We start from the raw sequence: 17,977 nt of genomic DNA, 5'->3' as shown, positions 1-17,977 counted from the left end.
CAAAAAAATGAAAAGAAAGATATTGAATTTTCTAAGGATCTGAGACTTGAAATGACTACAGAAGGGGTATGGACTTTCTTCTTGACAAGTCACTCACAGAATTAATAGGAACGGTGCTGATGACAGTGGTTTATGTGTGTAGAGATTTTCATAGTATTCACAGATGATGTTATCCATTGTAACATCTTTTTCATTTCTGACTGAGTTTATGTGCATCCTTTCTCTTCTATTCCTGGTTAATCTAGCAAGAAGTCTATTCATTTTGCTTATCTTTTCAAAGAACCAACTTTGTGTTTTGCTGACCTTTTGTAAAATATTTTATTTTTTTATTTTACATTTCATTTAATTCTGCTCTAATCTTTGTTATTTGTTTTCTTCTGCTGGCTTTTGGTTTGATTTGCTCTTCATTTCCTAGTTCCTTGAGATCTGACATTAGGTTGATAATTTATGATCTTTCTGTCTTTTTGATGTGGACATTTAAGGCTATGAATTTTCCCCTTAGGAATGCTTTTGCTGACTCCCATAGATTTTGATAGCTTTTGTCCCCTCTGTTGTTCAGTACAAATAATCTTTTGATTTCCACCTTCATTTCATTATTGACCCAATAATCATTTAGCAGCAGGTTGTTTAATTTCCATGTCTTTGTGTAGAACTGAGTGTTTTTCTTGGAATTGATTTCTAGTCTTATTCCACTATGGTCTGAGAAGATGCATGGTATGATTTCAATTTTTTAAAATCTGTTGAACTTGTTTTGTGACCTAAGATATGATTAATCTTGGAAAATGTACTGTGTACTATAGACAAGAATGTATATTCATTAGTCTTTGGGCATAATGTTTTCTAAATGCTAGGTCCGTTTGTTTTAGTGTCCCATTTAAGTCCAGTGTTTATTTATTTTCTGCTATGATGATTTGTCCAGCCCTGACAGTGGGGCGTTTAAGTCCTCAGGAATTACAATGTTACTATCTATTTCCTTGCTTAGCTCTAGTAGAATTTGTTTTCTGTATCTGGGAGCTCCTGTGTTAGGCACATATCTATTTAGGATTATTATGTCTTCTTGTTCATGTTGGATAGTACCTTATTGCTTTGTTTTTCCTCTTGTGCTATTGTTTTCTAAGAGTTGTGAACTTTAGCTTTTTGTGGTGATTTTACACTGGTGGTTATCTATTGTGCTGATTCATGTATAATGCAGTTCACAGTATTTCCTGCAGGGCAGGTCTGGTCATGACAAATTCCCTCACTGTCTGCTTGTCTGAAAATGACTTAATTTCACCATCAATTTTGAAACTTAGTTTTGCAGGATACGAAATTCTAGGCTGGAAGTTGTTCTGATGAAGAAGGTCGAAGATGGGACCCCACTCCCTTTTGGCTTGTCAGGTTTCCGCAGAGAAGTCTCCAGTTAGCCTGATGGGTTTTCCTGGGTAGGTTATTTTTTGCTTTCATCTTGCTACTTGTAGAATTTTCTCCTTCATTTTGATTTTGGCCAGGTTTATTATTATGTATCTTGGAGATGCCCTACTTGTCATGAATCTTCCCAGTGTTTTATAACCATCTTGTATCTGGGTGTCTGGATCTCTGGTGATACAAAGGAAGTTTTCCTCAATAATTCCCTCAAATAGCTCTTCTGTACTTTTAGCTCTTTCTTCTCCCCCATCAAGGATACCTGCAATTTGTGTGTTAGTTTGCTTCACATAATCCCATATGTCTCTAAGTGATTGTTCAGCCTTTTTAATTCTCTTCTCTGCCTCTTTAAATGACTGGGTTAGCTCAAGTGCCTTGTCTCCAGGTTCTGAGTTTCATTCTTTTCCTTGGTTTAGTCTGTTGCTGAAGCTGTCTGCATCTATAAAATGGAGATAAGGCCAGTCTCACAGATTTGCTTTACCTCATAGATCACAAATTTTATAATAATTAAATACAAAGTGTATGCCAAATTGCTCAACAGAATGCCTGGGTTAGAAACATCCAACAAAAGTAGCTTTAAAGAAATCTAATTCTGATCATCATAAGGATACAAAGAACACAAGCTATGCATAACAGTACTTGTCTAAATATACTGAATTGAAAACTAAAAGGAATATGAAAAGCAGTTCCTTGTGCAGAATTACTTTTGTCAAATGTGGAATATGCCAATATTGCCTATTGCCATTTTGCTGCCCTCTTTTAGCCTTGTATTATTGTGTCTTTCTTACCTCTGTATTCTTTACATTAAACTTACATTTTCTTTAAGTCTACCACTGATTTAGAACTATTTATAAATACATTAGCTTCATTCTCTGTACTTTACATACCAAGAAAGAGTGGGGGAGAAGTTATATGCAATATATATATATATATATATATTTGTACTCTCTTGGTAAATTACAAACCATATTGCTTTTTCACTTTTAATTTATCATTTTAAATTTTGTTTTACAGGGTGGGGAAAATGGTGTCATTTAGTGTGGAAAAGTAGTGTGAATGTCCATATTCATCCTCAATCAACAGATAATTTACATTATGAATGCTACTCCTACATCACTTGCAGAAACATCAGTTATGTGTTTGTCACTTTGTTGTCCTGATTAATCAATTTACTTATTTAAAAAATTTGTACTTCAAAATGAACAATTATATGTAACTGAGATTTTTCTAACATACTTTAAAGAAAGCTTTCAGTATTAAGTCTGAACCAAGATGTCCAGTGCAATGAATGTTGGGTTTTTTTTTTTTTTTTTTGAAACATTTTTCAAATTCATTGACTTTGTGTTACTTCTCAGTATAAATTTTCTGGTGCTTGATAGTTCTGGAGCTATTGTTAAAGGCATCTCATGTTTAGTACACTCATAGAGTTTCTAGCTATGAATTCTATGATGTATATTGACGTTTTGATCACTGACTCAAGGTTTTCTCATTCCATTAAAAGAATTTCTGTTCAACATGAATTCTCTGATGAACTATAAGAGTAGATTTTTTGCTGAAGGCTTTTCTACAATCATTGCATTCATAGGGTTTTTCTCCAGTATGTGTTTTATGATGTCGAGTGAGGTGTGACTTCTTCCTAAAGGCTTTTCCACACTCACTGCATTCATATGGCTTGTTCCCAGTATGTATTCTTTGATGCACAATAAGTTGTGATTTCTGGATAAAAGCTTTTCTGCATTCACTACATTCATGGGGTTTCTCCCCAGTATGAATTTTCTGATGTTGAATGAAGTGTGAATTCCGAATGAAGGCTTTCCCACATACACTGCATTGATATCGTTTGTCTCCGGTGTGAATTCTCTGATGTATGATGAGATCTGACTTCTGGATAAAGGCTTTTTTACATTCATTACATTCAAAAGGTTTCTCCCCAGTATGAATTCTGTGATGAACATTTAGTCCTGACTTCTTTTTGAAGGCTTTTCCACACTCATTACATCCATACGGTTTCTCTCCAGTATGGATTATTTGATGTACAATGAGCTGAGAACGCAAAACGAAGGCTTTCCCACATTCGTTGCATTCATTTGGTTTCTTCCCAGTATGAGCTCTTTCATGCACACTAAGGGTTGACTTCTTGACAAAAGCTTTCCCACAGTCACTGCATTCATATGGTTTCTCCCCTGTGTGAATCCTCTGATGAATAATGAGGCTTGCCTTCTGGATGAATGCTTTCCCACACTGACTACATTCATAGGGCTTCTCTCCTGTATGTGTTCTCTGATGTACAGTAAGTTGTGGTTTCTGGATAAAGGCTTTTTCACATTCATTACATTTGTATGGTTTCTCCCCAGTATGAATTCTCTGATGTATAATGAGTCCTGACTTTCCACTGAAGGCTTTCCCACACTGTATACATTTATATGGTTTCTTTCTGGTAAGAATTCTAGGTTGTGCAAAGAGGTGTGACTTCTGCACCAGGGTGCTCATATGCTCATTAGCTGCTCTGTTCACAGGAATTACTTTCCCCAATACATTATATTCATGGTCTATCTCCTCAGTCAGTGACTTACGGTTAAATACAACTTGGTTCAAAATCTTGTCTTGGTTTTCCTGATGATTTAGTTCATCTTCAAGTTTCAAGTCTTCAAAAATTGAGTATTCTATCATATTATAAAGTATCTCTTCAGAAATACTCTTTTGTGGAGTTAATTCTTTACTTTTGGGTCTAACTTCACAGTCTGAAAAAGCCCAAGTATAAATTACGTTAAAATCAATACAGTCACAGCTTTGAAATTTAAGAATATGACCCAAAGATAAAGAATAAAACCTAAAGATAGAAGAAGAAATGAAAATAAAAAGAAGTAGGTAGGGGAGTAGCGGGAAAAAAAGACTTGATGAACTCAGTGTCACAGTCTCACACTCTTCCACCTCACCCCCACTCTACCACATCAGTCTGTAACTAGCAAAGGCAGACCAAAAAATAACTGCAGGAAAGACAGAGGAATGATGCTAGCAAAGGGGCTTAGGGGTTAGCTGAAGTGAAAAACAGAAAGATTAAATATACATTCAATCTAGAAATACTTACAAAGTAACCAGGCAACTTAGAGCACAACTACAGGCAAAGGATTTTAAAGTACATGCATCTTAAAGGGTCAGATAACATAAAAAGGACTGGATACAGGATGGAACATACTCTATCTAAAAGAACAAGCATAGTTCAGAGGGATAACAAAGGTTAAAAAGAAAGAAGCACCCTGTAGTCATTTGGCGGTGGAAATCAGGAAAAGAAGAAAAAGGGGAAATTTTAGAGTCCTGTAAAACAAAAGAGAACCAGAGAACTCAAAACTCCTCTCCTATCACAGAAAGAAGAAGGAAGTAAGGAGCCCTGCTATAGTTCTTGAACTTTGCTATGTTAATAGAAAAGGGCTCCATAAAATTAAAAATTTTGTAAAAACACCATGATATGATAATAATGAACAGAAGAAATAAACAGTCCATAGAGAGCTATTACGAAGATCAGGAAATGTATAAAAATCAATAGTGAAAATTGCCCCCTACAAAAAACCAAAGATGCTATGCATGTAACTAAAGAAAACTTTTTGTCTATATTCCAAAAATAATTAAATATACTCAAACAAGCATTGGAGGATGTGGCAATTGCCATGAATTAGAACTTCAAAAAATAAAAATGGAAATAAACAAAAAACAGGGACAAATTAAAAAAATTTTCCTTAAAATACTCAGAACAAAAAATATATAGGGGAAAACAAATGTGACAAGATTTTAAATTGTTGATAATTATTGAGGCTGGGTGATAAGTAAATGGAAATTCTTTATGCAAGCATACTACTTTTGTGTATGCTTCAGAATTTCCATACTATCACATACATATGTGTGTGCATGTGTTTGTTTGGCTAATTTTGAAAAAATACATACATACATACACACATATGGGAAGGATAAAACAGAAAGCAATATAAAAATGGCTATATACAATGATAGATGTTGAAGGAAACAGAGTGAAGTGATAGGAATGAAAGACTTTGGTGAGAATATCTTTCATATAGTTTTATTTTTGAACCATGGAGATATTTGTTTTCATAAAATTAAAATTAAGTTAAAAAGGAAAAAATAAACCTCTCAAAAACTGAAAAAAATGAATAAACCATATGTGAAGTTGATAAATAACTACAAAAGAATATAATTATTCCAAGTGACCTTTTAACACTATCCTCTAACTGTATGTCTTTAGTGAGATATTTCCTAAGAACACAAATAACTGCAATGAAATCTTAAACCTCATTAATTACTTCTCTCTCAAACGGTAATATTGGTATTTTAACTTTGAACTATACATATATACATTAGTACAAAGCTAATAAAGCTAATACTTTATTAAGATTTTAGATATAAGAGAAAAGATATATGAATATAAAAGCAAAGAAAGAAAAAGAATATTTCAAGGATCTATAGGAATTTTACTTCCCTGCCTCCCATATGCTAGGTTCTCACTTACCTGGATAGGGCCAACTTGAGATTCCTCTCTCCTCCATGCATGGTTCTCCTGGCTTCAACAAGATTACATTTGACTTCACAGATTGATACCCTGCTTATGGGAAATGATACAGGACTTCGGCATTTGTGGACAAGCATCCTTCCTAGAAGTAGGCCTGCTACATATGCACCAGAATGGCTACTGACATTACCAAAGGTGGATGAAACTCTCGTATATTGCTGGTGGGATATAAATTGGTATAACCTCTTTGAGAAACTGTCTGGTAGTATCTACTAAAGCTAAATATACATATGCCTTATGACTCAGCAATTCCAATCCTATGTATATACCCAGTAGAAATGAAATGCTTTTTTCTACCCGAAAATATGTATAAGACTGTTCTTAACAGCTTTATTCATAATAGCTCAAATCTGAAACAACCCAAATGACCATCAAAAGATGGATAAATTGATGAGCTACTATATACTTATTAAATGCAACATAATGCAAAAATAAGGTGAAGCAAACTACTACTACATGCAACATCATAGATGAATTTCACAGATACTATGTCAAACAAAATATGCCAGACAACAAAAACTTACATAGCATGTGATTCCACTTACATGAAGTTCAAGAACAGACAAAGTTAATCTGTGGTGATAAAAGCCAGAATAGTTGTTACCTCTAAGGAGGTAAATGGCCAGGGGCTCTAGTGAACCTGCCAGAGTGCTAGGTATGTTCTGTATCTTGATCTTGGTAGTGGTTACACAGGTATACACATACGAAAAAAAATGTATCAAGCTACATAAGATTTGAACACTTCACTATATTTATTATACCTCAGTTAATTTATATAAACTAAGAAAAACTTGGGCTCAGTCCATTGTCTTTAGCCTCCAAAGAGCAAGCAGGATGAAGTACCCATTTTCTTTTTATTCAAGTTCACTGGAGAGGTAGAAGTACAGTACTTGGTACCAAAAATTTAATATTATTTTGACACTTACAGCTTAAAACCAAGCTCATTAACATTCAGAGACCCAAAAGCTTTTAGTAAATAAGAAAGAAAAGGTAATCAATTAGGTACTGTCAAGGGTTTAATATTTGTTCATAAATTCTTCAACATGCCTCCCTTCAAGAGGTGGTGCTGAATTCTCCAACCCTTGTGCATAGGCTAGACTTAGTAACTCACTTCTAATACACACAGTAAGGTAGAAGAAATGGTATGATTATGGAGACTTGGTCATAAAAGGCAACTTCCTCTTTGCTCACTCTCTTGGACCATTCTACCCAGGGGGAAGTTATCTGCCATATCATAGGAGAGGCCACAAGATGGCGAGGAATAACTGAAGGGTCCTGTCAACATTCCTGTAAATGAACAATGTTGGAAATGGACCTTAGGGCTCCAGTCCAGCTTTCAGATGAATGCAGCTCCTTCCAATATCTCACTGCTACCACAGGAGGGACCACGGCCAGATTCACTTAGCAAGTCATTCTAAATCCCTGACCTACAGGTAGTGTTAGTAAAGAATGTTTGTTTTAAGTCACTAAATTTTGGGCTGTTACATAGCAATAGGCAACTAACACAAGTACTCTCTGAGGGAGAATGTCCTTACCCACTGAAACAAGGTTGCTATAGTTCTCCAGCATCACATCCCTGTATAGGTTTCTTTGAGCAGAGTCCAGCTGCTGCCACTCCTCCTGAGTGAAGTCCACAGTCACATCCTTGAATGACACGAATCCCTGTAACAGGACATTTCTGTTCAATCTAAAGCAAAAAATACCAGGTGATGTGTAAAAGATGTATGGGAACTTGCTATTGTTTTCAACATGCAGAGTTCATTGTAGTAAGTTAAAGATGTTTACTATGAAGCCAGGTTTGAGTTCTACTATGTGGGAAAAGCAACACTCATGTTAAAAAAAAGAAAGAAAGAAAGAAAAAACATGGGGACACACAAAAACAAACAAGGAATTTTGAGTACTTTAGAATAATTCTCCCAAATATATTTATTCACATACCACCTTCACAATTTTTACTATATCTACATGTCACCTGCACTATTATTCACTTAATAGTTTAAACTCAACTTAAAATTTTACTTAAATAAATGTATTTTAAAAGGAAAGCATTAAAGGGAAAATCAATGTCACTTGTCATAAAACAAAGATAACAACAAAAATCTACAAACAAGTATATTCCAGTGAAGTGCCATGTGTGGGATTTGCTTTAAAATCCCAAGAAATAAAGGAAGGAAGAAAGGAAAGATGCAAGATTGATAAAATATTGATAATTATTAAAAATATATGAGGAAGTACATGTGGTTTATCATATCATTTTCTAAATTTTTATGCATGTTTGAATTTTTCCATTAAAAAACCTTTAAAAATTAAATACAACATAAACCAATGTATTTAAAGTTTAAAATTTTTAAAAAGTAACATTAAATCTAATCAATCTAACTTAAAAATGCATACCTGAGGATAAAAAGGATGGAATAATTTATGATTAGTAATAAAGTACTATTAAGCTCCTTGTTGCTTACTTTTCAAATCATGATTAAGTTCTATGCCAATAAGAGAATTTCATTTTTAAATTTGATATTAATCAAATCCAACCAAGATATTCCTAGAAGACAGTGTAAGAGGGAAAGAGAGGAATCAACTAAAATACCCTGGCTTTTGGTGTTTTTGAAATATTACTCAGCTATAAAAAGGAACAAAGTTCTGATACATGCAATAGCATGGACAAACCTTGAAAACATCATGGTAAGTAAAATAACTCAGACACAAAAGAACAAGTATTGTATGACTCCACATATATTAAACATGTAGAACAGACAAATTTATAGCTTCAGAAAGTAAAATCAAGGTTTTCAGGGGCTGAGGGTGGGGAAGGAAGAATGGGGAGTTACTGCTTGATGGGTACAGACTTTCCGTTTGGGCTGATGAAAAAGTTTTGGGAATAGTGGTGATAGACATACAACACTGTGAATATATTAAGAAATAATGCCACTGAACTGTACACTTAAAAATAAAGTGGCAAATTTTATATATATTTTATCACAATAAAAAAGGAATCTATTTGTTCAAGTTAAGTACGAAGCATCTACTAAACTATATATCCAAGTGGTAATAATGAGTAGGCAACTGGATTTCAACAAGATGACAGCTGCTCAGACCAAAAACCAAGAAGCATGGAATTCAAGCTGAGAAAAGAGAAGTAAGAAGTGGGGCAAGGGGTGTAATGGACGGTGAAAAAAATGGAGTCTCAATAGATCAGAGGTGTAGAGGAAACTGAAGAATTGTTGGAGTCAAGATACTAGAGTAAATGAGCTAGAAACATAGAAATAATGGCCAGAGAGTGAAATGCTTAGAGGTGGTACAGCAATTGTCAATTACAAATCTGGAACATAACTATGAGAGCTGGTGGTTGAGATGGGGTGTTAAAAAATGATCTCCTGGAAATGAGGAAGTACACTGGCAACAATGGTATATGACCCAGAAGTCCTCAAACTCTTAAAATCAGATACACTTTGTGGTTTAAAAAAAAAAGTACGTACCATCAATAATATGTGCCTTTAAAAAAAAACATAAATTATACACATGTACTTTGATACTGAGACATTGTTTATTAAAAGGATATAAACTACAACTTCTCATATTTTCGTCCCATACCCCAGTGGATCATCTTGCATATCTCCCATGGAATGTACACTCTCAACTCTGAAGACTACTGTACTGAAGCTATATGCTACATAATGGGCATAACCAATACAATATAATAGGCAAAAATTAAGTAATATGTACACTTCAAATAAAAACATTTAAAACTGTATGACAATTACAACCACTATGATGCTGGCTAACAGTTTAGCTAAGTGATAAAGCAATAAGAGTTAGCACATTCATTTGATCTCCACTACCCACCAAGCATTCTCACTTCATATGCACTTCAAGGCTCTCAACCCATTGCATTTTAAAGAAAAAAATATTTGATTACTTTTGAATATTTGAAAATTACACGTGAAAATTGGTGTTATTATTATCTTTAATGACATGAATTCCCTGGACCAATTTCACACACTCCAAGGGCTGACAAACGCTGCACCAAAAATTACAGATTTTATTCTTAGATCAAGGCAGACTGACAAAAACGTACATACTTCAACCTCATAATTTTACTGTGCAGAAGAAATGAATTCATTGGATTCTGCCTTATTATTATGCCCTATATTTAATTTGAGAAACGGGTTAAGAAAGAGATATGAAGAAACCTACTATGGGATTTATCACTACGTATAAATAAAGACCCACAAAGAGAATAACTTCAAACCTAAATACCAAAATATCTTTACTTTCCTTGAGAACTTATTACATGTAATGTATAATTTAAGTTATCTAATTACAGATGATATGCTCAACTTTAACTATGAAAGATACTATAAGTTGCATGACTATGTTCCAAGTTTCTTTGGAAATAGAAATATCTTCTATTTTCTTATTATTTTCTCTGATCTCTATTTACATTTTTTCATTTAATTAATTCTTCTAAACTGCCTCAACTGCACTGGAAAACAAAACAGGGTATACATAGCTCACTTACCTGAGACTTGGTCATTTTCTGCAGCTCTTCACAAGGGGCAGATACCTGCAAAGACAAGGCTGGGATGAGCAGGAAGGGGATAAATTTCTAGGATCAACCCCATAAAAAACTACCTTTGGAGACTGCACCTTTCACAGCTTTCTTTCAGAGAGACCACAAAGGATTACATGGTGATAACATCAACCTATTAATGTAAAGTTCTAAAAAGATCAGGACATAATATCTCTTTCTTTCGAGGATGTGAATGTTTATATTCCCTTGTATGTTAAAAATGTTTCTCCCCCTTTGACCCCAGAAATCTATAATTAGATATTTGTTATAACAAAATAAAGGTGGACATACACAAAGTTACATCTGCAAGGATCTTCATTACAATGATGATTTATCACCTAAAAAGTAGAAACTACCCAGATGTTCAACAACAGGGATTGATTAAATCAATTACGGAAAGGACAGAATGCCATAAAGTCATTAAAAATGTCTTAGAAAAATATTTACAAACCTGGAATTTTTTTCTAGTTGTATTATAAAGCAAGAGAAATAAATCATAAAATGATACATAATATACTATTACAGTTAGAAGGCAAGTACCTGAAAAGACATCAACATGCTTGTGGTTACCTTTGGGTCGTAGGATTACAAGTGATTTCTACTGAGTTGCATTTGGCATTTTCAGTTTACAATTTTTCTATAATAAATGTGTATTACTTTTGAAATTAAAAATGATAATTATTTTTAGCAGCTATTTTCCAAATGACCCCTTAACCAAAGCTTTATCAAGTAAGTTCTGAAGGGCACAATCCACCAGAGGGAATTTAGCTGAAAGAAAGTAAACAGGGATTCAATAAACTTCAATAGTCACTGTTTTTCATACACTTACTGGATCATAAAACTCTCTTTTATGTCACTTCATCCTTTTTTTACACTCTGGTTTATCTTGTTTGTTCTTATTGAGGTATAATTTATATACTATAAAATTCACCCATTGTAAATAATTTTTAGTAAATTTATAGTAAATTTTACAATAAAAACAATAAATTTGTAAACTAAAAGTTACAAATTTTAGTAAATTATACAACCATCACAGTCAGGTTTAGAACATTTCCATCACCCCAGAAAATACCCACATGCCTCTTGCAATCAATCCCTGCTTCCATCTCCAGCCCCAGGCCACCATTAATCTGCTTTCTGTCTCTAGAGATTTGCCTTTTCTGAAAATTTCATATACATATAATCATACAATATATTGTATTTGGGTCTGGCTTATTCCATTTAGCATAATGTTTTCAAGGTTCATCCATGTTGCAGCATGTATCAGTAGTCTGTTCCTTTTTATTACTTAATAATATTCCATTGTATGTATATATTACATTTTATTTATTTGCTCACCATTTGATGAACACTTGGATTGTTTCCAGTTTGGCGCTATGATAAATAATGTACTATGAACATTCACATACAAGTCTTTGTGTAGATCTGGCCCATCTTTTTGATCACATCTTTTCATTTGGTTGCAGTTACTCGAAAGGAAATTTTATTGAGCTTGGTCACTGATGAACCATGTTGTGTTGGGCTCTGGGCCTGGGCTCTACAACTAACAAACTAGATGAGCTTGTTACTCACTTAAGCCCAGCCTCACCAATCTTTGAAATAACGAGGTACAACTAGAAAATACCTCAAATATTACCACTCTGAAATTCTATAAAATAAGAATAAAACGGATTTTTCCTCTGTCCAGATAAGGGTAGAAGAGAAATCAACATTTCACTAAAGGCCAGTTGTGATGATGGAAATGATACGGGAAGAAGTTAAAAATCTGAAAACAGATAAAGCAAGTGAAGGAAGAGAGGCAGCACATGTGAATCCTTAGGAAGGGTGGACCATACACTGGGGGGTAGGGATCCTTTTCCATCTATACCAAGAATCCATTTTACAGCAAGTCTATCCCTGTGGCAGTCTCCCATTTTCAAGCTCTGACCTTCCCATAATTCTCACCTCTCCTACATCTATGGAAATGAAACTTCCCATTACAACACAGTCCATCACCTAGCTTTCCAGACCTAAAATTATTAGTGCACATCCTGCCCAGTAATACTTCTCTCTCCCAAAACTCTAGTGACAGCTCTGAAATCTAGGATGGCTCCTCTTCCTGACCTCAAAGCACCCACCCCATTTTTTTTCTATCCCACTGAGACCTGGTGACTTGGGGGCAAATTCACATATCTTCACTCAGGGTCCCAAAGCTCTGTCTCTTCCTGGGAACTCATCCTCAAGTTATAGACTGGGCTCCCCAGTCTTTAAAGGGCTGCTAGGGACACAAAATAGCTAGAGACAGAAGGGCACAGTAGATTTAATTTGGTAATCTGACTCAAGGGCTTTGCAGAGAATCTGAAATTTAATGTTTGTTTGGTGAGAGTCATTTGGCATACACTTTTCAAACCTATTCTAGAGACCCTTAGGGTTACATTACAAGGCCAAATTTTGGGGAGGATACGTAGTACAGTAGTTAGTCAATTCTGTGGTTTAGACAGGGTCAAATACTGGAAAGACAATTAAGATTTGGAGTAAGCATGAACTTAAGTAGAAATTCTTAATCATACAATACTAGCAAGAGTTTGAGTAAGACTATCTCATTTCTCTGAATCTCACTCTTTCTCTATAAAAGTAAGGATGGTAGATCTTACCTCACAAGGTTACTGTGACAACTAAAAAAGATTCTACATTTTTAAAAGTATCTAGCACCCTGCCTTACAATAATAATAACCCAACATTTATGTAATGTTTACTACCTGCTATGCAATGTATAGTCCTACACATACAGTATCTCATTTATTCTTCAAAATCACTCTAGGAACTGGGTACTATTTTAATCTCCATTTTTCTAATTAATTTTTATTTTCGGCTAAAGCATATACATGATCGCAAAGCCTTAAAATGAAGGACAGTAGTTTTCTGCCTTACCCCTCCCCACTAAGTCCTGTTCCCCAGAGCCAATCATTTTCAACTCTTAGTAGTTTCTTCCATTTATCACTGCATTTCTAAATAACATGGAAATATACATATATACACACACATATATATGTATATGTAATCACCATTTCTTGATTTATCAATTTTAAACACTATCTATTGGCTTTTCAGAATTAAGTTGAGGATTTTTTTTTTTTTTTTGGATACAGTCTCACTTTGTTGCCTGGGCTAGAGTGAGTGCCGTGGCGTCAGCCTAGCTCACAGCAACCTCAAATTCCTGGGCTTAAGCGATCCTTCTGCCTCAGCCTCCCGAGTAGCTGGGACTACAGGCATGCGCCACCATGCCCAGCTAATTTTTTCTATATATATTTTTAGTTGTCCAGATAATTTATTTCTATTTTTAGTAGAGACGGGGTCTCGCTCAGGCTGGTCTCGAACTCCTGACCTCGAGCGATCCACCAGCCTCGGCCTCCCAGAGGGCTAGGATTACAGGCGTGAGCCACCGTGCCCGTTTAACTTGAGGATTTGACACTCTTATACCACCACCTTCATTTCCCATTACATCACAATTTTGGTAAAATCAACTTTTAGTGTTTACAGTATTATGACTATGTAACTATTGTATACTAGGATTGTTCCATTTCTTTCATGTACTTTTTGTTTTTCCCAGACTTAATTTTTGTCCTAATGGCTTAGTTTTGTATAAGCCTATTTGCACAGCAGACACCACCTTTACATCGTGTCAAACATTAGACTATGCATTCATTAGATCCCTTCTTTTCTCCTCCAAGAATCTTCTGTTCTTCCTGTTCCTGTTTACCCAGGGTTTAGATCGCAGAGTGGGCAAAGCACTAATTAAAATGACCTTATCCCTTCTCTGCCTGGTGAACTGTTGTTCCTTCAAGGTTCAGTTTAAATGTCACCTTCTCTAGAAAGCCTTTCCAGATGCCTCTGTGATAGAATCAGCCACTGCTTCCTCTGACATCCCCACAGTGTTCAACATTTTGATACAGGGTTTTCCTGATACAGGCTTAAGGCAAGGAATGATGCAGCCTGAACTAAAACCAGGGCAGTGGGAGGAATGGGGAGGAAAATCAGAGAGATGTCAAAGAGGCAGAATCACCTGGATTTGATCACTAATTGGTTAGGGGAAGAGAATGGAAGGAGGAGACTACATGTCTCCAGGGTTTTTAGTATGGCCATCTGGATGAAGAGTGATGCCACTCATCACGAGGTAGAAGGCAGTAGGATGAGCAAGTAGAGTAGGGAGAAGGAAGATGATAAACTCTGTTTTGGTATCTTAAACATGGTATGATTGAGGAGCGTGTGAGTAAACCTCATGGAGATGTCTACGAGACAGTTGGCTGTGTGGATCTGGAGCTTGGAAGAAAGGCTTGGGCTGGTGCTATAGACTGGCAAGTCTTGAGTGTAAAGGTGGAAGGTGATACAAAGAATGTGGTTGAATGTATCTAGATATAGCACATAGACTGAAGGGCAAGGAAAAGGCATAGGAGCTTTAATAAAGGGTTTTTGAGGAAAGACTTGAAGTACTTAGCAAACTACAAGACAGAAGTAGAGAATGAAACTACTTTAAGTCTGTTCAGGAGATATATCCAAGGGTGGATGCAGAACCTCTGGGGGAAGGATGGGAACTCTACCCCTACTCTCACATCCTTATAGGCATAAACCCACACAAGAAAACACAGAGCACAATATGTGCGGACTGCGGCCTGAATGCAAATTGTTTTAATTCAGGGCTGGAGCCCCAATCACTGATCCTGCGCAGCCTTCTCCCCAAGCTATCACACAGGCTCCTAATAGTTGTCAACTACGGCCCCCATTTACTGATCCCCCCCACTAGGTTCCTAAAATCACCCTAATAACGGCTGTCCCCCTTCAGGGCCCCAACCACTGGTTTCTACGTGACCTCCAAACCGTGACCCTGAGAGATCCAGAATCACTCACTCAGACATGCACAATCACTAAGCCCCACGAGTCCCAAATCAGTCGCCGACCCTCTTCAGAATTCACCACTAGGAACACCACTAAATGACGAGCCCCACGGGGCGGCGATGACTGTCTGGGACAGGTCCCCTTAATTACTAACCACAACAAGGCCGGCAATTACAGGCCGCTGCAGAAGCTCAATCGCTGCGTAAACATGACGCCCTTACTCCAACACCCCAGCCAGTGTCTGACTCTCTTCTCAGAGCCGGACGCCCCAACTTCCCGCCTCTCCTCCGAAGCCCTTAGCGGAGCGCTCTATGCCCACTCCCTCCGCTGAGGGACTGCGGGACTCTTGACGTTCCGGAGGAAGTCGGTGCAGCCCGCGACTTCGCCTTTATCGCGAGACTTTCCAGGTTGCTAGCCGGCAGGAAACGGGAATTGACATGGCCGCGCCCATGGAGAGGAAAGTGTGACGCAGCGGGTAGCGCCATATTTCGAGTAGGTGTTGGTGCCGTACAGAAGAGCATTTTTATAATAAGAGCAGGGAGGCGAGAACTGGAATGCGAGAGCTACGGGAAAGGTGTACGGGGACAAGGCGGGAGCGGAGACACAAACTAGGAAAGAATTAGAGGTATCCGAGGATGGAGTCGGGGTACTTATCTAGCTAAGATGTATAGAAAATGGGAACACAGCGGAAGGTGCAAAGCACAAAGATGAGGAAGGGAACTAGGGGACGGAGGAAGCCCCCAGTTATTACGCAGATGAGAAGAGTGAGGTTCAGAGAGTTTCAATCAGTCGATCTCGGTCACAATGCCTCACTTTCCCAATCTGAGGTATAATAATAATAATAAATGTTTATTGAGCACTTAAAGCATGATCACTGAGATAGGTTATTTAATTTAGTCTCTAATTGAGGTGGAAAAGTCAAGAAGGAGCAATATTCTCCCTGAGAGATGGCACTGGGAGAAGGAAGTTAGAAGTTAGCTGGTGAACTCCAGCTAATCATCCTGGAAAATTAAATTCAAATGTCCTCTCCTGGGAAGCTTTCTCTGATTGGGATGGGAAGTCTCCATCCCCTGCTAAAGACAGGTCAGATAGGAGCAGAGGGGAAGAGTTTGGGTGAAGACTAAAGGATGATTCAGAACGTCTAGATTCTCCTCTCAAGCTCGTCTTGAACTTGCTCTGTGGCCTTGAGCCAGCCACTTTCCCTCATTAGCTCTCTGTTCTCTCATTTGTAAAGTAGACAAAGGTTGTGAAACTCTCATTTGGGTCAATGTTTGCTTATGTAAAGAAGGAAGTTTCAGTGCCAGAGAAAAGCACTTTAGAATCCACACAGTTTGTTCATAATAAATACCATATAATGTTATTACTACAGAATATCCAATGCTAACTAATGCCTGAAGACACTATGGATTCTCAGAGTCCACTAAGCTCTTTAAAACCAGCTATTGTGGACTTCATGCATTTGGAATGTCATTCCTAACCATATGCCAGGAAAGCTACTATGCATGCGTCAAAGCTCCCTCCAACATTCCTTCCCTCTAGGCCTTTTTTCCAGAGCCCTGAGCACATGTTCTTTTTAATGAGCATAGCTGCATATGCTTTCTTCTATCACAGACCTTGTCACCTGGAACTGGGATTTCTAGTGTTTGTATCTTCCTCCCCTTTTGTATATGCTATGATTTGAATGTTTGTGTCTCACCAAAATTCATATGTTGAAATCTTAGCCCCCAAGGTGATGGTATTAGGAGTTGGGACCTTTGGTAGGTGATTAGGTCATGAAGGCAGAATAAATGGGATTGGCGCCCTAGTAAGATAAACCTGAGAGGCCTTTGCCTCTTCTGCCAAGTGAGAATACAGGAGGAGCCAGATAACAAATCAATTGGCACCTTGATCTTAGGACTTCCCTGCGTCCAGAACTATGACAAAATAAATATCTGTTGTTACAAGCCTCCCAGTCTTTGGTATTTTGTTATAGCAGCCCAAATGGACTAAGACAGTCTGAGAGCTACTCAGGGCAAGACTATGTTGCAATCTGTGCTTTTTTGTTCAATAAACACTTATGTCTGCTGACTCTTCCTTCATAATGTAAGCTCATTCATTCCTTCAATCCATACACATTTATTGCCTACACACATTTATTGTTGCCATGCTTGGAAATGCAAGGGAGGAGCTCAGTGTTGGATAGTGAGAGATCTGACAGGGACACAACTGGTGCTATTGGGGCACAGTAAGAGGTGACTACCTCTGCCAAGGGCTGGATAGTTGTGGTGGGGGTGGGGTTAGAGGCTCTCAGAAGACTTAGGACATGATTTTTTCAACTGAGTCTTGGAAGAGAACCAGGAATTTGTCAGGAAAACCAGCTGGAAAAGGGAAGTATCAGCAGAAGAACAGTGGATATAAAGATCGACAAGCAGAAAACAACCTGTAGAGTTCACCTGTAAATACCCTGGATGGCTAGAAGCCAAGATTTAAGGGCAGGATTTGGGGGGGGGGGTGAAGATGGAAACTTTATCTGATTCTCCCATCTGCCCTCCCCAACTGCCTAGGACAGCACT

The 17,977-nt window shown here is 37.1% G+C and overlaps 1 protein-coding gene across 2 annotated transcripts; it reads right to left on the bottom strand.

Moving 5' to 3' along the window:
* Nucleotides 1–2,692: 2,692 nt before the first annotated feature.
* Nucleotides 2,693–15,793, bottom strand: LOC123646523 (zinc finger protein OZF-like). 2 transcript variants are annotated; one of them, XM_045563602.1, is made up of 5 exons: nucleotides 15,580–15,793; nucleotides 10,503–10,547; nucleotides 7,516–7,642; nucleotides 5,921–6,013; nucleotides 2,693–4,142 (listed from the first exon to the last, which is right to left on the bottom strand). In XM_045563602.1, exons 2-5 carry the CDS (start codon nucleotides 10,515–10,517, stop codon nucleotides 2,896–2,898), a joined length of 1,482 nt encoding a protein of 493 aa, XP_045419558.1. In that variant the 5' UTR covers nucleotides 10,518–10,547; nucleotides 15,580–15,793; the 3' UTR covers nucleotides 2,693–2,895. The 2 variants fall into 2 exon arrangements, with proteins under 2 accessions (XP_045419558.1, XP_045419559.1); XM_045563603.1 differs by having other exon boundaries at nucleotides 5,921–6,010.
* Between the last annotated feature and the right edge of the window lie 2,184 nt (nucleotides 15,794–17,977).

The sequence above is a fragment of the Lemur catta genome, chromosome 10 (assembly GCF_020740605.2).
Source record: "Lemur catta isolate mLemCat1 chromosome 10, mLemCat1.pri, whole genome shotgun sequence".
NCBI lineage: Eukaryota > Metazoa > Chordata > Mammalia > Primates > Lemuridae > Lemur > Lemur catta.
This window is presented reverse-complemented; position numbering and strand designations above follow the sequence as displayed.